Raw genomic sequence first — 23,365 nt, 5'->3', positions numbered from 1 at the left:
TCACAGAAACATTATCTTCATGGGGCCCCTAGTCTTCACAGAAACATTATCTTCATGGGGCCCCTAGTTTTCGGGGACCCAGGAAGCTGCCTACTCTTGTCGAATGGTAAGTCCGCCCGTGAGTATGACGGCCCAGATAGCAAAGCTGCAGATGGAGGAAGTGGGAGTCGGCACAGATGGTAAGCTGAAAGGGTCACGTGCTGCGTCAGACATGAGAAAGGACCCAGAAGAATGAGGCTGGGCTACAAAACAGCCAGTGAGGCTCTGTTGACTATGTGAGATCCGGGTTGATTATGCAAATATTTGCATGACTCTCATGACCTGCTCTATCTGCCTATTCGATGCTTAAGCTGGGTCACCCACAAATAGTCCAGAGGGGAACCATGTCACTCCTAGGATTTGAAGACCACTGAGGGGGGTGACCCAAAACTAAGGCCTAAACTAAAAACAGGAGCAGATCACATGGACCTCATCCACGAAGGCAGGAGGATTATTTAACTTGATCTTGGATTAGTAATACTAATATTCTAATGGGAGGCGGAGAGCGAGAGCCTCTTGTCGAGATAGATTTAGGTCTTAAGCTGTTTTTAAACCACTTCTGGGGTCTGCCTTGCGGGCTTGCAGAGTGAAAAGCAAAACACGCTCGATGAGGACAAATGCGCCCGTGAATCTCTGCATTTTTCCCATCACTCATGGTTTTGGAATTCAGATTCTGGTTTGACCGGTCTGACAGGAGGACCATTTGTTGCCTTTCAATTTGTTTGTGGTGAGACTGACACATTGAGGGACCTGGACAATGACGAGCGTTGAGGCAAAGAGAAAAACACCGATGGATGGCAAGGCAATTCATCAGGTTAGCAGACTTTCAACTATTATAAATTTTACACAGCCCACCACTCTGAGCATATACAGAAGATGTTTATGGTGATTAGGTGTTTTTTACAGGTGTCCTCTCTTATTCATTGTGTGTGCTGCATTACTTTTCTTTATGATTGTCTCTATTTATTTGTCGTTTCCTTGAAATAATTTTGATCTGAAGTTCCAGACCCTATAAGTCAAGATACTTTTCCACAGGGAGCAATTTCAGCTTCAGAAGATCAGGATCAGTTCTTCTCTCTGCTCAGTCATGTGCAGAGGAGGGACATGGATGATCAACGTTGTGTTTTGGACCCCAACAAAAAGACACAAAATGTCACTGTAGACTCAGGTCAGTAACATACCCCAATAAGGAGTCGTACGTTATGAGCCTACTGCAGTAATGAATGAAGCTTATGAGTCTTAAACTGTTTCCCTTCCATCCTTCAGATCCTGATATGGATCAGTTTTTTAACCTTGTGGCCGACACTCAGAGATGTCGCCTCGACGACCAACGCGTGTCCATTGAGGTGTTACCAGGGCTCCGGCTGACTTCTAACAGTGTTCAAGATACAGAAGTAAAAATGGTGGCTGGACAGAAACCGAATCAACTGGGAAACACAGTGAGAATTCGCCTAGATCCTTTATCCTATGGATGCACAGTAACCCAACAATAGTAGGCTATGGAGTAGAGGCAGAAAGACCATAAAGTGGTGAACCTCAAGCAATTTTCTGTAACTCTTCATGTTAATTATGTACTAATCTGTGATTAAGGCATATAGAGTTTGAGCTGAAGTCTTACAGAGGACTGAATATGAACTTTAAGTAAGCTTTTAATGCTGCTGAGTCAATGAACGTCATGAGAAACACAGTGGTTTGGTGATTAACAGTTTAATCTTGGTTTGATTCTTCTACACCAAAGGTCTGCTGTTGGCTTGGGGGGTGTGTGGGACTGCTGGTGGAGATGTGTGAAAGTGCTCCCCACCCTCCTACTCTCCCCCCTCTACTCCAAGCGTGTTATTTTTGCTTTATGAAGTCGGTATCCTATAGAGTAATGTTGAAAACACCGACTATGAGAGAGTTCGGTGCTTGCCTGAGTGGATCATGTGGCCTAATGGATCAGGCATCTGACTTCGGATCAGAAGATTGAGGGTTTGTGTTCTTTGTGGTTGGTTTTTTAAAAAATTTATAAACTTAATCCCTCAGCTAGGGACTTGTTTTCCTGCATCCTGCACCCCGAATTAGCAAAAAGCATTATTGCTGCTCAATTCGATGACACATTTATTATTATACCTTTTGTCTCTGGTTCTGAAAGTCCATTGGTCAATTGTTCTTCATATTGATGTCAGTGATGAGGGAATCCTTCTTGTATTGTGCTTGCCAAGACTAATGAGCCCTTCAGCATGTTATATGATATATGCAGCTTTAAAAGTGCTGAGAAGAGGCTCCTTTGGCCGAGTGAAGTACTTCCTGACATTAATCTGCCAACTTCTCATTTGCAAAATGTGTGCCGTCTGCCCAGTGAACTGGTGGGTGAAATTTTCCACATATCTGGTTACCTGGGAATAAGTCCATTGCAGTACACATAAAAAAAATCACAAATAATAACCAAAGTTCGGCATGTTCCTTCAGACTCGTAAGGTATTGATGGTGACATTTCAGAGGTTTTCACAAGTCATCAGGTCAAATAGACTATGGAGCCAGCAGAGAATATTGATACGTCATTGTGCCTCATGTGTTCTCCAGGGTCCTGTGAAGGTTGGGCAGGGGTGTTCTCCTCAGAACCTGATAACCTTTGGGTCTCCAACTATCTCCAAGAAGGCCCATTCCACACCTGCCTCCACCTGTCAGGTCCAGCCTGGATCTGTGTCCTCCAAGCAAACCACTCAGGAATCAACCTCCTGCACTCCCAAACAAAATAAGGTCATTCACCAAGCTCAGTTGTACAATGTGTCTTAAAGAACTTCATTGATAATAGGTTCAATGAAAAGTAACCCCATAAATTTTTTCTCATTGGTCAACAGATTATTATTCACTTATTTTATATATGCTTTGGGAAATAACCATTTAACATCAATAAGAACTCTAACTCTAATGATCTGTAATTGATCAAACAGGGGGCGCTCTCAGATTTAGAGAAGCAGGAAGAGTTCTTTTCTCTGCTAAGTCATGTTCAGAGGAAGAACATGGATGATCAGCGCTGTCCCTTGGCTCCCAAAAATAACATCCCAAGTGTCTACAAAAACAAAAATGCCAGTCACTCAGGTTTGAACTGTACTTTCTAAGCTACAAAACAGCCTTGATTTTGTTCAATAACGTCTAGCAAACATACACATCACACTCAGACTTGCTCTCTAAAATGATTTACAAATTTTGAATCAATCATCTTATCTGTTCTTATCTTCCCCTTAGATTCAGAGATGGACCAGCTTTTTAATCTTGTGACTAATGCTCAAAGAAGTCGTCTTGATGATCAGCGTGTCTCCATCGAGACGTTGCCAGGACTGCATATAAGCGCTGGTAGTGATCAGAATGGACAAGTGAAAATGGCAACTGGACAGACAGCAAATAAACTCAACAGCATGGTGAGAATGCATGCGGATTCCCAACTTTACGCTTTAAGTAAGAGAACATAGCATCTCTATTGACCTGCGGTTTATAGCTGTTGGATTAAATGAGCGTGTAACTTCAGTGGAGAATGATTCTGATTGGCTGTTCCTATTAAGTATTCTAATCTGTCCCTGGATCTGTATCTTGTCAAGCAGCGAGTGATTTCAGATTCTATGGAGCAAGACCAGTTCTTCTCTCTGCTCAGTCATGTACAGAGGGGAAACATGGATGATCAACGCTGTGTTTTGGACCCTAACAAGAAGATCCTAAGCACCTCCAAAGACAAAAACACTGCTCATAAAGGTCAATGCAAAACACTCATATACCTGCCATATTATTTTCTTTAATTAGGTTCATGATGAAATATTTGGATTAATCTAAGACATCTTTTCTTCTTCCTTTCATATTTTAGATTCTGATCTCGAGCAGCTTTTGAATCTAGTGGCCACCACGCAGAGATGTCGCCTCGACGACCAGCGTGTGTCCATTAAGAAATTACCAGGCCTCCACGAAGCCGCTGGTACTGATCAGGATGGACAAAAGAAAACAGCTGCGGGACAGAAACCAAACCAGCCTGTCAGTACGGTGAGAATTTCTGTAGATCCCTAAAATTAAGCCCCGGACCCAGGGCGGCTGTGGGGTTCCTACTGCAAGTGTCATCTCCCTACATTACTGGCCTTGATAATGGATATCAATCAAAAAATGTTTGATTTGGAAAAGTTGGAAAAGACCATAATGGTATCCAGTTTTAACCAGCAAACAGTCACATTATTTTTGTTTACGCTCGTTCGGATAAAACTACTGTGCTTCACCTCATGTTCCGTTAACTTATCGACATATAATTAAATGTAATATAATTAAAGCTTAAACTGGGTTTCTGCTCTGACTACACACGACACATATAGCCTCCACTTTCTCCTTTAGTAGCATGTACTACTGATGCTCCTCTACTTACGAACTTTCAACTTACGAATTTTCAGACATACGAACGAAGAGGACTCTAAGTCCAAATTGTATTAGTTGGGCTCCCGTTTCCTGTCCGCAACATCAATTTTTTTTTTCTGCGTGCCAATTCCGCCTAGAACGACTTCCGGTCGCTACTTCCGCCGCGCAGCAGCGTAGCGTGCGGACTCCCAGCATCCTAGTTCTTTGTACTACCCTTCGTATACCCTTAAAATGATGTTGAATAACAACTTACGAACATTTCAAGTTACGAATGGTCGTTTCGGAACGTATCTCGTTCGTAAGTAGAGGAGCGTCTGTAGTTGACAAAATGGTTAAAATAATTAGCATTTATATATTTTTTCATGATTATAATATATAGACATTAAACTATAGTGACTGGTGTCAGTCATCTAATTTTGCTAATTTTGCATGGCTGCTTTAACCTTTTGACATGAGTGCCGAAATAAAAATCAATACTTTCCGCAGCTGTGACGCAATTTACATATGTGGAGCATCCCAGGCTCAATGCATAAAGTAAGGGCACATTAACATTGAAAACAGCTTTATGGTAACATGTTGATCGTAATTATTGGATAAAGGAATATTTAAACTCAAATGCAAATAATTGCAAATAATTCTGATTAGCTGTCCCTATTTAGTAACTGAATATGTGATTGGACAATGTGTATCCTGTCCAACAGAGGGCGAGCTCAGATTCGATGGAGCAAGATCAGTTCTTCTCTCTGCTCAGTCATGTGCAGAGGGGACACATGGATGACCAACGCTGTGTTTTGGACCCAAACAAGCAGACCCCAAGTACCCCCAAAGACAAAAAAACTGGTGAAACAGGTCCGTACTAGACCCCTACTAAAAAAGTAACTAATCACTAAGGATTGTACTGCATCTCCTCCGACATAGTAGCAATAATAATGGGATTTCCCAAATGCAAAAATCACAGCTGAACACCTCAGTTGTTTACTTACCTTTACTTACTAGTATTATTAACTTCCTGGTTGTTAATAAATCATTTAATCTTCATTCTAGACTCTGATATCGAGCAGCTTTTGAATCTAGTGGCCACCACGCAGAGATGTCGCCTCGACGACCAGCGTGTGTCCATTAAGAAATTACCAGGCCTCCATGTGGCCGCTGGTACTGATCAGGATGGACAAATGAAAACAGCAGCGGGACAGAAATCAAACCAGCTTGTCAGCATGGTGAGAATTTCGGTAGATCCCCAACATTTTGCATAAACTAAGGATAGATTGATTTTGACTGTTGTTAAAGGGAACTGCATATTAACCTCTTGATTAAAATGATTGGATTAAGGATATTCACATTCAAATGAAAGGGATTCTGATTAGCTGTCCCCATTTAGTAACTGAATATGTGATTGGACAATGTGTATCCTGTCCAACAGAGGGCGAGCTCAGATTCTATGGAGCAAGATCAGTTCTTCTCTCTGCTCAGTCATGTGCAGAGCGGACACATGGATGATCAACGCTGTGTTTTGGACCCTAACAAGAAGATCCTAAACACCTCCAAAGACAAAAATCCCAGTCATACTGGTTGGTACTAGACTCCTGTATATAAAAAACTAACCACCCAAAGCTATACTTACCATGAGACTCACAAATAATGGGTTTGGGCCACTGGGATTTCCCAGATATGAAAACCAGAGAGCAAATTCCCAAATCTCTCTTAGTCCATGGGATATGTTGCTGAGTTAGTGAGTTTTTTAAATTTTATTCCAGTTTGCATGAGAACTGGTTGAGATTTGCTTGCCAGTACTGTAACATATGATGAGGAAGCCTAACATTAGGTGGTCTTATCTCAAAAGCAACAAAAATGGTCTGAGTGAATTTTGGAAATTTGTTCTTCAATTGCAATTATATATGACAATGTTTCCATTTACATTTTACATATTTAGCAGACATATTTGTCCAAAGTGACATTCTAGTGAGACACATAGCACATCGCAAACGCAGATGCTGCAAGGTGTCACCTATGGACGAGTGCAGTTAGGCTGAACTTCCAATGAACGCCCAGGTACACATGAAAGCGATATCGAAGCAGGAGCTACAAAACAAGTTTTATAAGAAATGCATTTTCCCATTTCCTGACTGTCAATAAATCAACTGGTCTCCGTTATCCTAGATTCTGATATCGAACAGCTTTTGAATCTAGTGGCCACCACACAGAGATGTCGCCTTGACGACCAGCGCGTGTCCATGAAGACATTACCAGGCCTCCATGTAACGTTTAGTATCGAACAGGATGGACATGTGAAAATGGCAGCTGACCAGCAATCGGACCAGCATGGTAACATGGTGAGAATTCCCAGCTTTATGCCTGAAGTGAGAACAGATTATGAATGTACACACTCTTTGTAATTTTTAATAAATAATCTTTATAACCACACAAAAAATCTGATTGGCTATTCCCATTTTGTGTCCTAATCCCTGATTGGACGATATGTAATTTCTCCAGCAGGGAGCAGTTTCAGATTTGATGGACCAGGAACAGTTCTTCTCTCTGCTCAATCATGTACAGAGGGGACACTTGGATGACCAACGCTGTCTTTTAAACCCCAAGAAGTCACCTGATACCCACAAAGACAAAAATACCAGTCATACAGGTTAATCCAAAGCACACATACTCTTTTGATTACTGCTACATTATGATTATTGTAGTTCTTTAGCAGAGATTGGTTGACATTCAGTTCAATTATTATATGAGCATAAAATTGTTTTTATACCTTCCATATTGTAGATTCTGATATGGACCAGCTTATTAACCTTGTGGCCAGTACTCAGAGAAGTCGCCTTGATGACCAACGTGTATCCATTGGGATAGTACCAGGACTCTACCTGACTTCTGGTAATGAACAGACTGGGCAAGTAAAAATGGTGGTTGGACAGAAACCAAACCAGCCTGGCAACATGGTGAGAATTTATGTATGTTCCAAACTTTATGATTATTTATGAAGTATTTGAAGACAAACTGGGAAGTAGTGATGGCAAAATGAAGCTTCATGAACCAATTGCTGTATTTTCCGACACCACTAGATGGTGCCCTCGGTTCTAAAAAGGGCTCAATTCATGCCCTAAAGCAAACCAAGAACGCCATCTAGTGGGATCCAACAATACAGAAAATGAAGCTTCATTTGGCCATCACTACTGGGAAGTTTGGGATGACAGAAGTATGAGAAGATCGACTGATTGAATATGGTTTCATAATTATTATATTAAATGTCATTTAAAAGTACAACAAAACTATTCTGAAAGGCTGTTCTATGTGTTCTATGTGAATGAATAATCTCTAATCTAAGGCAATCTTAGATTCTATGGAGCAAGACCAGTTCTCCTCTCTACTCACTTATATACAGAGGGGACACATGGATGACCAACACTGTGTTTTGGACCCCAACAAGAAGACTCCAAGTACCCCCAAAGACAAAAATACTGCTCATACAGGTCCGTACTACAAGCCCAAAAACAGAAAAGAGGAATCAAATTGGTCAGTACTGCATCTTCAGAGACACAAACTCCTGGTATCCAGACTGATTGATCTTTGTTATCGTAGATTCTGATATCGAGCAGCTTTTGAATCTAGTGGCCACCACGCAGAGATATCGCCTTGACGACCAGCGTGTGTCCATTAAGAAATTACCAGGCCTCCATGTGGCCGCTGGTAGTGACCAGGATGGACAAATGAAAACAGCAGCGGGACAGAAATCAAACCAGCTTGTCAAAATGGTGAGAATTTCTGTAGATCCCTAACATTATGTTTGAATTGAGCACAGACTGCTATTTAAGAGAACTGCATGTTAACCTCTTGATTGTAACTAAATTGGATTAAAGACGATTTAGATACAAATGAAAGGGATTCTGATTAGCTGTCCCCGTTTAGTAACTGAATATGTGATTGGACAATGTGTGTCCTGTCCATCAGAGGGCAATCTCAGATTCTATGGAGCAAGACCAGTTCTTCTCTCTGCTCAGTCATGTGCAGAGCGGACACATGGATGATCAACGCTGTGTTTTGGACCCTAACAAGAAGATCCTAAACACCTCCAAAGACAAAAATACTGGAGAAACAGGTCGTTATGAGTGAATACCTGGTTCAGAACGGTTGTATTTCTCAAATATGAAAACTGCAATTATTATGTTTTACTTCCCTGTAAAAGAAATGCATCTGATCATTTATTCCCTGATTGATAATAAATCCATTGATCTTTGTTACTGTAGATTTTGATATCGAGCAGCTTTTGAATCTAGTGGCCACCACGCAAAGATGTCGCCTTGACGACCAGCATGTGTTCATGAAGTCGTTACCAGGACTCCATGTAATGTTTAACATTGATCAAGATGGACACGTGAAATTGGCAGCAAATCAGGAATCAAACCAGCTTGGCAACATGGTGAGAATTTCCGTCCATTCCCAGCTTTATGCTTGAAGAACAGGTTCCAGAACAGGTCCACACTGATGGGTAATGTATTTATATATTATACATAATACCATCCTTTCATCTTCCAACCACTCAATCACCAGTACAGGGTCATAAGATTTTGTTTATAGAGTAAACAAAATATTTTGGTGGATGGTTTCCATTCAGCAGGGGAATTTGTGACTGAATAATGTGTGACTTGTCCAACAGGGGGCAGTGTCAGGTTTGGTGGACCAGGACCAGTACTCTGTGGTCTGCCATAAACAGAGAGGGAACATGGATGATCAGTGCTGTGCTTTAATCCCCAACAAAAACACCATTCATAAAAAAGGCCAGCACAAAACATTCACGCCCTTGTGATTCATCACATTATGACCCTATAAGCATTAACTTGACCATTAACTTTTTTTTTTTGTCATTTCAAATTTCAGATTCTGATGTGGTCCAGCTTTTAAATCTAGCAGCAAGCACTCAAAGATGTCACCTTGAGAACCAAAATGTGTCCATCAAGACATTACCTGGGCTGTATGTAACCACAGGCAATAATAAGAATGGAGAATTTAATATGGTAAAAAAAAAATTTCAATTTGGATATTTTGTTTGAATATTAATTAATCAGATTCTGGTTGTTGAACACATTTTATCTGCACTAAACATAGTTCACCTATGAACTACAGGCTAACTGCAGACTAGCTGAATATAGCTAAGCTGTTTTTCCTTGTAGAATGTTTCATCAGTATGGTAAAGTTAATATGGCAGATATGGCTTCAGAGCCAGTATGAATCAACCGGTTCTCCTTTACTCTCTCTGTCCCCCAGGGCCCCAGGAAGGAGGAGCGCAGGCGTTCATCTCAGAACCTTCTCACTGCCGGCTGCCCGGACATCTCCATTAAGGCCCATTTCCCCCCCGTGTGCTTCAACCAGGCCGGCGGTGAGGCGGCGTCTGCCAATCACAAAGACAGGAAGTCACAGCATGAAGACAGGAAGGACCAAAACGACGACAGACAGCAAGCTCAGGTGAAAGGTTCTACCTCTTCAACCAAAATGATAAAGAGGCCTAATGGTTAAGGGAAGTGCACTAGAGATTGATAGATTACTGGTCGAATCCCCAACCAGCATGATACCACTGAGGTTCCTTAAGCAAGGTACAGCTCCCTGGGTGCTAGATTATAGCTGCCCACTGCTATGTGACATATGGGTTAAATGCAGAGGACACATTTTGTTGTTGTGTGTCAACAATGACAATTTTTCACTTCAAAGTGAATACACTGTATACCCTACAAAGCCAGTAAAAACTGGGAAAATTAATCAACTACAATTGAACAAGTAATTTTCTCTTTACTGTATTGGCATTCTTTCTCGAAAGAGATTTCAGAGCTACATTTATATTAATAATGCAATCAGTTAACTTTAGGTGATTTGCATGACAACAGTTCATGAAGTTTGGCAATGGAAAAGTGTATAAAATTTAGTTACAGGCATATTGTCCTGATTATACATTACACAATGCAAAATAAAATGTGGAAGGTTTGGTTAATTTAGGAAGCCATGTCGAATATGGCAGCTGTGTTTATGATTTTATTTATTCATCTTCAGATTAAGGTAAAAAAAAATGTAGTCATCTGAACTGTGATTGAGGAATCCCTGATTTATCCAGCAGGGGGCAGTCTTAGAATCAGACAGAGACCCGATAAACAAGAGGACACCAAGTACTGGCAGACATGCAAATGCCAGTCAGAAAGGTAAGCACTGCACCTCGTACATGATATATGCATGTCACAAATTAATATTGCTTTTCAGAACTTTTACTTCTGTCTTCCAGATTCTGATGGGGAAGCTCTTTTTAACCTAGTCGCCTACTCTCAGAGGGGTCGTCTTGACGACCAGCGTGCATCTATGGGGCCAGCACTTCAGCACCGTATGTCCTCTGGTAATGATGAGGATGGGCAAGTGCAAATGCTGGCAGGAGAGAAGTTAAACAGGCTCGTCAGTATGGTGAGAGTTCATTCCTAATTTTATTAGAGAACATGGATAATAAGCTGACATTTCATGGAGAGCAGATCATCCTGGTCGAGGAAGTAAGAATCCAGACCAAGGTTTTGTTTCAACCAACCAGTTGAGTATAAAGAGTCACAGTCACAGAGTACTCAACTGGTTGGTTGAAACAAAACCTTGGTCTGGATTCTTACTTACTGGACCTGAACTATCCACCTCTGATTGAGGGAAACCTGCAACACTGTAGACATTATCCATCCATCTGTGTTCTATGCGCTTATTCTGGTCAGGCTCACAGGTACATAAAAGAAGTTAAGTGGAGATAATATGTAGAAAGTGGCTCCGTGTAGGAGATTGATGGTTGTAGTTGGGGGGGCAGACTGGGTCAGATCAGGTGACCGTGTGTGGCTGGGTGTTTTCAGGTCACTGTTTTATAGTGGTGTGACAGGGGTGCGGCGTTTCCTCATTGTTTCAGGCACTCATGTGATCGCACATACATTCAGGTGATCACAGGACTGTTTGTTCAAACACGACTCGCCAGCGCGACACGTCCAGCATGTGGCTGATCTAGCGTGTGAGAAATTGCAAGTATGGCGCGAGAGAGTGTCCGGGCCGTGGGCTGCTCTCGGCGAGAGGAACTTTACACGAGGGGGGCGAGCGGTTCTCCTACTGCTGCTGCTTTCCCGTTCTTTGTCCTGCAGAGCCGCAGGAAGGAGGAACTGCCAGCAGGGTCTCTAAACCCATCTCGTGTGACCCACTCTGGTCCTGGGTCCTCTGCAGAACCTGATGTAGGGGCCAAGAATATCCCCATTCTGCCCACTCGGGTATAATACTGAAGTGAATGACAACTTACCCCAGGGGATTGTAGGGGCGAGAAACCCTGGACCCTGCACTCTAGAGCACCCCCTGCTGATCAAAGTAAATTTGGCAGATCAATCCGCTGGCTAGATACCCCTCCTAATATTATATAAAAAAAAAGCTCGAGGGACCCAATTAGGGGGCCCCTTACCCATGTCAGCCTAGGGACCCCAGGAAAGTTCATCCGCCCCTGACTTACCCACTATGTCTTGGCATCACATCCTGCATGTCCCCTGCATTGTGTCCTAAGCTTCCTGGGATAGACTCTAGGCTCATTATAATAAATGGATGGACAGATGTGTGATTGGCTCAAAGCATCTTCTAACTGCAATAATGATTGGTTCTTTCAACACGTAGTCTATATTTTATTCAGCAGGGGGCAGTTTCATATTCAGAGGACCAGGACCAGTTCTATTACCTACTCAATCATGTTCAGAGGGAATGGATGGATGATCAGCGCTGCAATTTGGACCCCAGCAAGAAGAGTTCAAGCATCCCCATAGACACCAATATCAGTCATCCAAGTCTGTGCTGAGTTAGACAGCATATATACTTATGACCCATATGGTACACACATCTTATGTTAAATTATAACTCTTTTTTATTTGGAATAAGTATATTCACCTGTCAACCATGTATTATTGAAATAAATCTTCTCCTTCCATATTCAGATGTAAGGCACCTTTTTAACTGAATAACCAATACAGAAATGACGTGTTTGCATCAGGTTTTTACTGGGTCTCCAATCAGCATCTACAATGGTTCAGGATGGACAGGGGAAAACCGAGCCTGAAAAAACATCACAACAGCTTGGCGACTTAACGACAATGATGTAGGTCCTCGGTCCTAGCAGCTTACAGGATAGGTTACTGGTGGACCGTAAAATAAACACATGAGGTCAATGTAGGCAGTTATAAAATCCACCCACCCGTCTGTCCATTCATCCGTCCCTTTTCCGTGCCCTTTATCCAGCTCATGGTTGTGCTGAGTCGCTCCCAGGAAACTCAAAGATGGACACGCTCCGCATATGCAGAACATAAATAGGGCCCGTTAAAATGGGTGGTTAATTATACACAAACTATAAATGTAATTAAGCACAAATATGGAGGACGTGTTAAATTTCATAAAACAGTGGTGGCTTAGAAAACTTAGGATGGGTAGATTTTTAGTTCTGCATGAGTAGTATTTAAAAGAGCATTTCAGTACAGGGTGTTATGACAGGTAATCCACAGCTCTGATCTTGATCTAATGATGCCTTGTTTGTGTGGTGTGTCAATCCGTGCCACTGTTCCTGATCATTTAGGGCTGCCGTGTTGGGAAAGGCGCTATATAAGACTATGTGGAATGGAATTTTTTTTTGTCCTTCAGGATCCCAAGAAAGATGACCAGAGGTACTCCTCTGCTCTCGGAATGCTAATAGGATCTTTACATGTAGTGTCTGGAATTGACCATGATGGACGTCCAAATGTGGAAGATTCCCAGCTGCTGTTGTCAGGAGTTCAGGTTTGCTTTTCACAGCTGGCTATCTGTACAATGTGGTTTGGGATCATCCATCCATCCATCCATCACAGGCTGACACATTTGGCATACGGTGGACATTTAGAGTCTGTGGAAGTTATAGGTCTCCTTATACTTTTGATTTCAGCGGTGAGTATTTCTGAACAGGCCATTTAGTCATGAGGTTTTAGCTTTGTACAAACAGGGACCATAATTAAGGACCTTCTGAATAGGTAGACTGTGCGGCATTAAAAGTTAGGCGGGATAGCTGATTCCTTGCTTTTAATTCTCTACAGTTAGCCTAGTAAAGTAGTTACATACAGGTTCTGTATAGATCAATGTTTCCCAATCCGGTCCTCGGGGACCCGCACAGTCTAGGTTTTTGTGGACTGTCTGGCATGGAGCTGGGAAGGAACAAAAATATGGACCGTCTGAATGTTTCCAAGGACCGGGTAGGGAAAAACTGGTATAGATGGACAGGTAGATTCCAGCTCAAGTAATGGAACAGCAAGTGCTATATTTTTTCTTTATTTTTCCCACAGGGGTTCAGAATAGAGGATCAGCAATACTCTCTTCATCAGTCTCCCAGAACCAGAACCCCCAGCACGGTCTTTGGTCAGGGCAACTCGACCAAGCCAGATGAGAATTATCTCCTCTCAAGCCATGATGCACACAGCCTACAGAGCCACGGGGGACTCAGGGATGATGGGGGGAAAGAGAAAGGGAAGCTAGAAGAAGGATGCAGGAAGAAAGGGAAGTGGGAAAAGGAGGAAAAAAAGAGGCAGGAGAAACAGGAGAAGGAAGAGAAGAAAAAAGCAGAAAAAAAGGTGAAGAAGGAAAAGAGGGATGGGAAAAAGGAGAAAAGAGAAGAGGAAACGAGGGGCAATGAAGATGTGGGAGAAGAAAAGGAAGGGACAGTGGGAGAGGATGCTGAAGGAGGGGGTAGGGAGGATGAGAGGAAAAAGGGAGGGAAGCGGACAGATAGAGGCAAAGAAAAAGGAGAGAAAGGAAACAGAAAAAAGGGGGGAAAGGGATGGAAGTAGATGAATGAAAAGAGTAGAGAGAAGAAGAAAGAGCCACAAAGACATATTAATCAGAGAAGTAAAGCAAGATTGAGATGGGAAAAGGAGGGGAATGGAACCATGGAGCTTATGAGGCTGTCTGTGTAAGAGGTTGTCTGTGTAACTTACCTCCACGAGCGTTTCCTGTCCTGTAATACCGCGAGCAATGCGTGTGAGTCAATTACCCATCAGTTACTGTAAGAGTCAGATCCAGTTTCACCCTCGGTTATGAGGAAGTTGTCGTGAGAATGTATGATTACCCTTTCCAATAAAAAGCATTCATGCATGATAAACACATTTTTACGTTTCATGCGTTTCCTTTTTTTGAGAAACTGAAACTACTGTAAAATCAATATAGAACTAACCCAGCTACAGCATACATGGTATCCCCAAAGACATTCCTAAGAACATCATCAGAAAACGCTCAAAATACCCACTGAACCACAGTACATAAACTAAAGAAATCATTACTGCAGACATATGCTCTGTTTGTGATAATTTCCCATGCGCTGAAATCCCAAAGCTATATAAATATATTTACATATAAACAGTGATTACATCAGAATAAACTTAAATTAATAAATACTTATTAATAATTTACGGTCGTCAGCAATATTTAGAAACGGCTTATTTTATTGGTTCCTTGTGACAGTATCTAACGTCCAATAGGATTACAGCAGGGGCGGGACCGAGCTGCGTCTGCTGCACGTTTTGCGACGTATTGTCGTACAGCAGTTTGGTCCCCGTAGCGGCTAATGCTATATTCTTAGAGCAAAAAGTGTCTTTTGGTACAGAATAAAGCCATGCTGTCTTCAAGTGGCAAATCGGACGTTATTTTTGTGAGTAGCATATGTTCATGTTTGCTTTATTCCGCTGTTTTGTTCTGAAAATGTTTCGATAAGCGAAGAATCTTTGAAGGCCTCTGTTGACACCTCGGGTCTAAATCGCATTTTGTTGCCCGTCTTGTACACCCTAACACGGATGTGATACTAACCAGCTAAGCGAACATACCTACATGTGAAGTTAGAAGCTAGTTTCAGTGTTTTAAGTTAAAGCTACACAGCTATAAACTCTGCACGTGTATTGCGTGACGTGCTAGAATGATCGGGATTAACAGTTGCCAAAGAAATGAAAAGCAACTTTGATTCGCAGCATACTTAAGTATGATTATGCACGATCCCAGGAGGAAGATGACCTTCCGTACGAGGAGGAGATCATTCGCAATCCCTACTCGGTGAAGTGCTGGATGCGCTACATTGAACACAAGCAGAACGGCGCCAAATCGGTCCTGAATTTGATCTACGAGCGGGCGTTGAAGGAGCTGCCCGGCAGGTAAAGCATACACAATGCGGTCACATAATAATAATGACAAGCTGACAAATCTGCCAGTTGCTGCTGTGTCTCGAATTTCTGTACTTAGAAGTATGTATGCAGGTGTACAGTATGCGGAATGGGGAGTTCAGCTAATCCAGCTGTGTTCCTATTGAATGTCTCATTGCTAACCCCGATTATGCTTGTGTTCCAGCTATAAACTGTGGTATAATTATCTGAGGGAGAGGAGGAAGCAGGTGAAGGGAAAGTGCATCACCGAGCCTGTATACGAGGAGGTCAACAACTGTCATGAGAGAGCGCTGGTCTTCATGCACAAGGTAGTTTGCTGGGTGCTGGGCCTGCAGAGGGGCAGGGCCACAGGTGTAAATAGCAGCTGTGCCTGTCTGATCCCACAATAAGTGCTTTGAGAGAGGATGGTTCCCTACTGTTTTTGGGGGGGGGGGGACCGGGGAAGCAGAAAAATACGCTCATTGTCAGTATTGTTCAGTGGCAATTGGACCCTATACTGCAATGTCTTTAAACCCAGTACTCGAGGTCCTCCAGACGGTCCACATTTTTGCTCCCTCCCAACTCCCAGCCAATGAAGAACTCTGAATACCTGGTACAGGTGTGTTGGGAGCAAAAATGTGGACTTTTTGAGGGGTCCCCAAGAACTGGGATGGGAATTTCTGCTTGACAGGTAACTGAAACAGAAGCACCTTTTTCTGTGTCGACTGACTCTCCTGCTGTCCCCCCTCCCCCCCCCCCCCCCACCTTTCCCAGATGCCCCGTATCTGGCTGGACTACTGCCAGTTCTTGGTGCTGCAGTGTAAAATCACGCGCAGTCGCCGTACATTCGACCGTGCCCTGCGGGCTCTTCCCATCACGCAGCACGCCCGCGTGTGGCCCCTCTACCTCCAGTTTGCCCGCAACCTCCCCCTGCCCGAAACAGCCATCCGCATCTACCGCCGCTACCTCAAGGTCCGCCGGTCCGGGCGACTCGACCTCTCTTGTTATCGTGGTCTTTAAGTTTGTGGCGAGTGTCCAGCTCTGCCGTCAATGCTCGTCCTCTGCTCCCGCCTCAGCTCTCCCCGGAGAATGCGGAGGAGTATATCGACTACCTGCGGTCCATAGGTCGGCTCGATGAGTCGGCCATCAGGCTGGGGGCCATCGTCAACGACGAGAGCTTCGTCTCCAAGGAGGGCAAGTCCAACTACCAGGTTTGTCTTTGTTTTTGTTACATCTGCCAAGCTTGGTTATTATAGTCGACAAAAACGGAAACTGTGAGAAAGCATTTCTGTAAATTGAAGTAAAATAAAAGCAGTAATATAAATAATAACATAAATAAAAATAATTAATTATTTAAATTATATAAATAAGTGATTACTGACAGTTCAGTGTAATAAATATGAATAATATAAAATTAAAACAATAATTTCTAATACTGATTTATGGTTAATGACCATTAATAATATCTACGCTAGTGTACCCTATTAATATCTACACTGTGTATTGTGGTATTATCTAAAGATCACACAAATAAAATAGCTCTAATTTTCAGTCTGTCCCTAGAAACCAAATTACTAAAACTGAAGCTAAAATATGTAAAAACTAATTAGAAATACATCTTTAAAATAAAAACGTAGAAAACCAAGAAAGCTCCTTAATAAAACCACACTGAAAATGGAAACTAAATGGCCGCTTTTAGCTGTAGTTTTGTTCGGCTATAACGGACATGCAGCTCCGCCTACAAGGTGTGTGGCGTGCCGGTGATATCCAGCGCAGATACGCAGTCGGGATTATTAATAGTCACGCATCTGGTCAGGTAAAGTTAGATTACTACATGTACAATATCATAATCTGTGTCTGCTGGGGTGTGACATGAGTAAATGGTGTCCTGTAGTTGTGTTCTGGGCGAACAGCAACTCTGGATATAAGGGACTGTTTGTCAGGTCCCTTGAAGTCCGTTATAACAGGATTTTACTGTAATACAAAGACTACATGGAAAAAATCTAAACTGAAATAATGCCTCTGATTGTGACTGTTCTCCTCGACTCTGTTTCTGTCCCTCGGCAGCTGTGGCATGAGCTTTGCGACCTCATGTCCCAGAACCCCGACAAGGTGAAGTCCCTGAACGTGGGGGCCATCATTCGGGGCGGCCTCACCCGCTTCACCGACCAGCTGGGCAAACTCTGGTGCTCCCTGGCAGACTATTACATCCGCAGCGGGCACTTCGAGAAGGTAACACGTGTGCACACCCTCACACACGCTGATCACGTGGCTGCTAAATGCAAGCTTTTGGGTCCTAAGAACCTTTGCCCTGTGACCTTTGACCAGGCCCGCGACGTGTACGAGGAGGCCATCCAGACTGTGGTCACCGTGAGGGACTTCACCCAGGTTTTCGACAGCTACGCGCAGTTTGAGGAGAGCATGATCGCAGCCAACATGGAGACCACCTCGGAGATGGGCTCCAGTGACGATGGTGGGGACGGCCGAGCGTGCAAAGGGGTGTGCGGGTACTCGTGCGGGTACTCGTGCGGGTACTCGTGCGGGTACTCGTGCGGGTACTCGTGCGGGTACTCGTGCGGGTACTCGTGCGGGTACTCGTGCGGGTACTCGTGCGGGTACTCGTGGGGTCTTTGAGTACTAGCGCACACGCGGAGGCCGCTGACGCTCCGTCTCTCATACCAGATGACATAGACCTGGAGCTGCGGCTGGCGCGCTTTGAGACGCTCATCACACGGCGCCCCCTGTTGCTGAACAGCGTGCTGTTGCGGCAGAATCCCCACAACGTGCACGAGTGGCACAAGAGGGTGAAGCTGTACGAGGGGAAGCCACACCAGGTGAGATGGCGTTTCCGGACGTGGCGGGTTCTCGTCAGAGCCCTTGGCAGGAGCATGGGGTGACTGCGGCATGCGTTTGACCTCCTGACCCCCCGCCCTCCCAGATCATCAACACGTACACGGAGGCCGTGCAGACCGTGGACCCCATGAAGGCCACGGGGAAGCCCCATTCCCTCTGGGTCGCCTTTGCCAGGTTCTACGAGGAGAATGAGCAGCTGGATGATGTGAGTGCTGCTGAATCAGACCCCTGGCCAGATGGTTACTGGTTCGAGTCCCATTGAAAACACACATAAATGGGTAGCCACTTTGGAAACTAGCTTCTGCTGAGCAGTGTGTGTAACCTGAATATACTGATTTAGACACAACAAGGTAGGTAAAGTGTTTGTAACATGGTTAACTGACTGATTTCGCTGCACTGTTTTCTTATTTCCAGTCGGTGGATGTTGGTGACTGCCTGATCAGAATGGATTGCCTGTTCTTCATTTTAACGTCCTCTTCCTGCCCCCCCAGACACGGACGATCTTCGAGAAGGCCACCAAGGTGAACTTCAAGCAGGTGGACGACCTGGCGAGCGTGTGGTGCGAGTACGGGGAGATGGAGTTGCGGCACGAGAACTACGACCAGGCGCTGAGGATCCTGAGGGTGGGTGAGGGGCGGAGCCCCATCTTGGAGGGGGTGGGGCCTTGTGCAGGACCGTCCGCAGTGCAAACGGATCAGAGCACACAAGCCCATTTTCATGTGCTCGTCGGAACGTTTTACCAGACCACATTTATTAACCATGTATACCTTGTTAAATATTGACATACAGTTTGTGACAATATTAGACACACACTAGGGGAGTCTCGATAGGCTGCTGAACGTGACCAGACTTCTGACGGCTTTGTCTCGGTTTCCTCCGACCCACAGAAAGCCACTGCCATCCCGTCGAGAAAGGCGGAGTACTTCGACTCCACAGAGCCGGTCCAGAACCGCGTCTACAAGTCCCTGAAGGTGTGGTCCATGCTGGCTGACCTGGAGGAGAGTCTGGGCACCTTTCAGGTTTGTCTCGCGAGCGCCGTTTTGCCGGGGATGCGCTTGGCTCTCGGCCCCCGAGTTCCTTTTACCCCGTCGGTGCCGTACTTTGGAATAGAATGTTCTGGAAGACGGGGGTTCGGCGTTCAGGTCCGACATAGCAGCTGATGTAAACGTTGCCTCCATAGTCCACAAAGGCGGTGTACGACCGCATCATCGATCTACGCATCAGCACGCCCCAGATCATCATCAACTACGCCATGTTCCTCGAGGAACACAGCTATTTTGAGGACAGCTTCAAGGTGAGAGGGACCGGTATGCATCTCCTGCGTATTTCCCATTCGTCGTACTCTCCCCTCCTGCTTGTGGCTCCTGCTCTCTTCAATCTGACCTTTGACCTCCGCGCTCCCCTTCGTCGGCAGGCCTACGAGCGGGGCATCGCCCTCTTCCGCTGGCCCAACGTGTACGACATCTGGAACACCTACCTCACCAAGTTCATTGACCGCTACGGCGGTAAGAAGCTGGAGAGGGCGAGAGACCTGTTCGAGCAGGCCCTGGACGGCTGCCCGCCCAAATATGCCAAGAGTAAGAGGAATGCCGCCGCCGTGGGCTGGCGTGTTTGTCGCGGGGGGCGATGGTGGCGGGGGGCCGGCGGTAACGGTGGCGTACGTCTGTCTGCGATTGGACAGCGATCTACCTGCTGTACGCCAAGCTGGAGGAGGAGTACGGGCTGGCGCGGCACGCCATGGCCGTGTACGAGAGAGCCACGCGGGCCGTGGAGACGTTCGAGCAGCACCACATGTTCAACATCTACATCAAGCGCGCGGCCGAGATCTATGGGGTGACGCACACCAGGACCATCTACCAGAAAGCCATCGAGGTGAGCTCGCCGCACAGTGGGGGGGGGGGTGGGGGTCTCACCATGATATGGGGGGGGGGTGGTCAAGGCTGTGCCGTGTAGCGTCTGTGTTGTGTTGCCGCAGTTCTACTGGGCACCTGTTTAAGAAAGATGGATGGATATAGAAATTCAGATGAATAAATGTAGGGTGGTAGATAGGTAGGTTGTATGGATGGTTATAGATGGACGGATAGATACTTTATTAATCCCAAAAGAAATTCCAGGCTTACAGTACCACTGGCAGCCACAAATAATAAATGACAATAAACAGTTACAGTGCAAAGAATTTCAGAGAAAGTATGTGCTGAATGCAGTGCCCCCATCTCCCCCCGCAGGTCCTGCCCGACGAGCACGCCAGAGAAATGTGCCTCCGATTCGCCGACATGGAGAGCAAGCTGGGCGAGATTGACCGTGCCAGGGCCATCTACTCCTACTGCTCGCAGATCTGCGACCCGCGGGTGAGGCAGCCGCCGCGCTCACGCCCCCCCGCCCCCCATGTTCCTTGATGCTGCCGTTTGGTTTCCCGGTGACTGATCCGGGGTTCCCATGGTTACCTGAGGGCAGCCTTACATCAGCTCGAGTGGCTGTGTCAGTGTTGCACTGTGCCCACGATCTGATCTAATTGCTCTCTTTCGAATGTTATTTTCCATGATTGACGCATGGCCTCCTTCAGCTAATTCCATCTTTTTCCTGTGATCCTGCCATGCTTCTTGTAGACTGGCTACTAAGGTTTGCCAACAGATGCGACGTGGTACTAGACTATAAATCGGGATCTGTATGTTTCTCCTTGAGATGGACAGGCGTCCCATCTAAGCGATGCCCCGTCTCATGGCTTGTATTTTCATAGGGTTTCAAGATCCCTGTTTGCAGAGCAGCTGTTGAGAAACATTGTACTTCAGCACCAAGCTTCCAACAACATTTCTATTTTTTTGCATATGCGTATTTATACACATCCCTGTTGGGTTTGCGTTTTGAGCCCCCAGGGATGATGAATAAGGGGTACTGCTGGGAATTAAAACACAGCTGAGCAAAATGGTTCCCTTCTGAAAGTATGTTCACCCAAAGTACTTCTGCAAAATGCCTGCCACGGTTAATGGATGTATCGGAATACGGGTTGTGTGATTGAGGGGGGCAAGCAAAAAGCCTTAACCTGCCAGAGTGCCGTTTAAATGGCTCCCCCCCCCCCCCCCCACAGATGACGCCCACGTTCTGGCAGACGTGGAAGGACTTCGAGATCAGGCACGGGAATGAGGACACAATCCGGGAGATGCTGAGGATCAAGCGCAGTGTCCAGGCCACGTACAACACCCAGGTCAACTTCATGTCCTCCCAGATGCTCAAGGCTACCGCCAATGCCACAGGGACAGGTACCCGCCACGACGCCGTCAGGGGCTCCCCGGGACGTGTGCGTCACGCGGTGGCGCTCAGCGACTCAGCCCGGCCTTCTGTCCCCAGTGTCGGACCTCGCCCCCGGGCAGAGTGGTGTGGACGACATGAAGATGCTGGAGCAGAAGGCCCTGCAGCTGGCGGCCGAGGCTGAGCAGGACAAGCCCAAACCCAAAGACAAAATCCTCTTTGTCAGGTGAGCACTGCCACCCCCTCCTGTGGATTGCTGGCATGAAGCACTGCTTTTACAGGAATGCCCATCTGAATCTGGCTCATATTTGTAGTGGGAGGGAGCGCGGCCAACAAAGGCAGGATTAAAAGCTTGCTCTGATCTCTAGTGTGTGTGTGTGTGTGTGTGCGTGTGTGCGTTCCTTGTCCACATACCCAGAAGCGACACATCGCGGAGTGAGCTGGCGGAACTCGCCAAACAAGCTAACCCCGACGAAATTGACATCGACGATGAGGATGAGGACGGAGGCGAGGAAGGTGACGAGCCAGACGGTGAGCTGATGGCAGACTGTGTGTGAGAGAGTGTGAGTGTGTGTGTGTGAGTGTGTGTTCGCGCATGTAATTAAACTACATTTTCCATCCTTGTTGAGCAGAAGTTCAGCTGGAGCAGAAGACTGTGCCCACCGCTGTGTTCGGCGGACTCAAGGAGGACTGAAAAGTCGCGTGCTGATGACGTCACAGTGCCCTTCCCTCCTGGGTTCAGCTTTGCAGGCTCTCATGCAAATACCTACCACCTGCTACATGGTTATGTAATCCGGTTCTGATGTGGGGAAAACCGGTAATGGTTGAATGGGAACAAATGGCTTATCTGTGATATGGGAAATTATATGGTCGAATATTTCTTTCTTTTGTAATTTGTAATATAACTGCGTTTAGAGGCAATGCGGTGAATAAAGACCTTTTCTAAGATGACATGTGTTTCATGTTCATTGTAAGATGCGTGTAGTACCTGTTCGTGCCGCTGGGGGCCGTTGTCGGCCCGTTTAACTTAGATAGTTGGACCTTAGCAGTTTTTGTTAAATTTCAGTCGCCCTAGGCTGTCATATATAGATCAAACACGGAAAATCAGGCGTTTATTATATCAGTGAAATAATAATTGGTGACATGAACAATAAAAAAAAGGATTCTCAAGACCGTGCGGCTGGGTTTTTTATGGTAATGGAAAATACTGACAAAAAAAAACAACCCAGAAGAAAGGGGGAGCTTGGCCCCTGGAAGAGCCAATCGCTTCCCGCTAAGAGTAGCCGGTACCGCCCTTACGGAAGAGCTGGTTTGCGGGCTTCCAGCGGCCGACGCGTGGAAGCGTGCAGATGCGGGAGTCACGCGAAGCATGTGCGGAATAGCTTGGGAAAGTGGGACAATGCCTGTGCATCAAATGCAACTTTATGATCCACAAAAGGACAGTCCTGGCGGTGGAAAAGGAATTCGGTTACAGTGTCCATCATGACTGTGCGAGTCACCCCCTAGGTCCTCTTTGTCAAAAAAAACCAAAAAAAAACCGAAGGACACCAAACAGACTATCGCCATCACAAGTAACGTTGTTTCTGTTGTGTCAGGCGTGATTACAGCCGCCTGTGCCATTTTCGTCTTCAGTGATGGCGTGGGTAGGTTCACGAAATGTAAGAATATCTCGAGTA

At 45.4% G+C, this 23,365-nt stretch overlaps 2 protein-coding genes and 1 long non-coding RNA gene across 4 annotated transcripts; 2 read left to right on the top strand and 1 right to left on the bottom strand.

Moving 5' to 3' along the window:
- Positions 1-442: 442 nt before the first annotated feature.
- LOC111849202 (uncharacterized) lies at positions 443-14,567 on the top strand. Of its 2 annotated transcripts, XM_023821889.2 has the most exons (25): positions 450-853; positions 1,075-1,207; positions 1,306-1,478; positions 2,602-2,778; positions 2,973-3,120; positions 3,268-3,440; positions 3,618-3,768; positions 3,878-4,050; positions 5,112-5,259; positions 5,455-5,627; positions 5,831-5,978; positions 6,568-6,740; positions 6,901-7,048; positions 7,183-7,355; positions 7,799-7,886; positions 7,996-8,168; positions 8,365-8,512; positions 8,661-8,833; positions 9,071-9,191; positions 9,292-9,428; positions 9,679-9,876; positions 10,517-10,601; positions 10,682-10,854; positions 13,081-13,215; positions 13,752-14,567. In XM_023821889.2, exons 1-25 carry the CDS (start codon positions 797-799, stop codon positions 14,250-14,252), a joined length of 4,080 nt encoding a protein of 1,359 aa, XP_023677657.2. In that variant the 5' UTR covers positions 450-796; the 3' UTR covers positions 14,253-14,567. The 2 variants fall into 2 exon arrangements, with proteins under 2 accessions (XP_072561294.1, XP_023677657.2); XM_072705193.1 differs by lacking the exons at positions 13,081-13,215; positions 13,752-14,567 and adding an exon at positions 12,086-12,378 and having other exon boundaries at positions 443-853.
- Positions 12,377-14,471, bottom strand: LOC140581695 (uncharacterized). Its single transcript, XR_011984830.1, has 3 exons — positions 14,400-14,471; positions 12,641-12,731; positions 12,377-12,501 (listed from the first exon to the last, which is right to left on the bottom strand). It is a non-coding gene; the product is annotated as an uncharacterized lncRNA (long non-coding RNA).
- Positions 14,568-14,948: 381 nt separating the features above from the next.
- xab2 (XPA binding protein 2) lies at positions 14,949-22,640 on the top strand. Its single transcript, XM_023821898.2, has 19 exons — positions 14,949-15,109; positions 15,454-15,602; positions 15,796-15,919; positions 16,365-16,562; positions 16,667-16,801; positions 17,658-17,822; positions 17,919-18,063; positions 18,273-18,424; positions 18,529-18,648; positions 18,935-19,066; positions 19,331-19,462; positions 19,624-19,737; positions 19,858-20,020; positions 20,125-20,315; positions 20,669-20,791; positions 21,529-21,700; positions 21,789-21,915; positions 22,108-22,220; positions 22,322-22,640. Exons 1-19 carry the CDS (start codon positions 15,074-15,076, stop codon positions 22,381-22,383), a joined length of 2,553 nt encoding a protein of 850 aa, XP_023677666.1. The 5' UTR covers positions 14,949-15,073; the 3' UTR covers positions 22,384-22,640.
- The last annotated feature ends 725 nt before the right edge of the window (positions 22,641-23,365 follow it).

This window comes from Paramormyrops kingsleyae, chromosome 22, assembly GCF_048594095.1.
Source record: "Paramormyrops kingsleyae isolate MSU_618 chromosome 22, PKINGS_0.4, whole genome shotgun sequence".
NCBI lineage: Eukaryota > Metazoa > Chordata > Actinopteri > Osteoglossiformes > Mormyridae > Paramormyrops > Paramormyrops kingsleyae.
The sequence above is the reverse complement of the archived record's forward strand: the minus strand, read 5'-3'. Positions and strand labels throughout refer to the sequence as shown.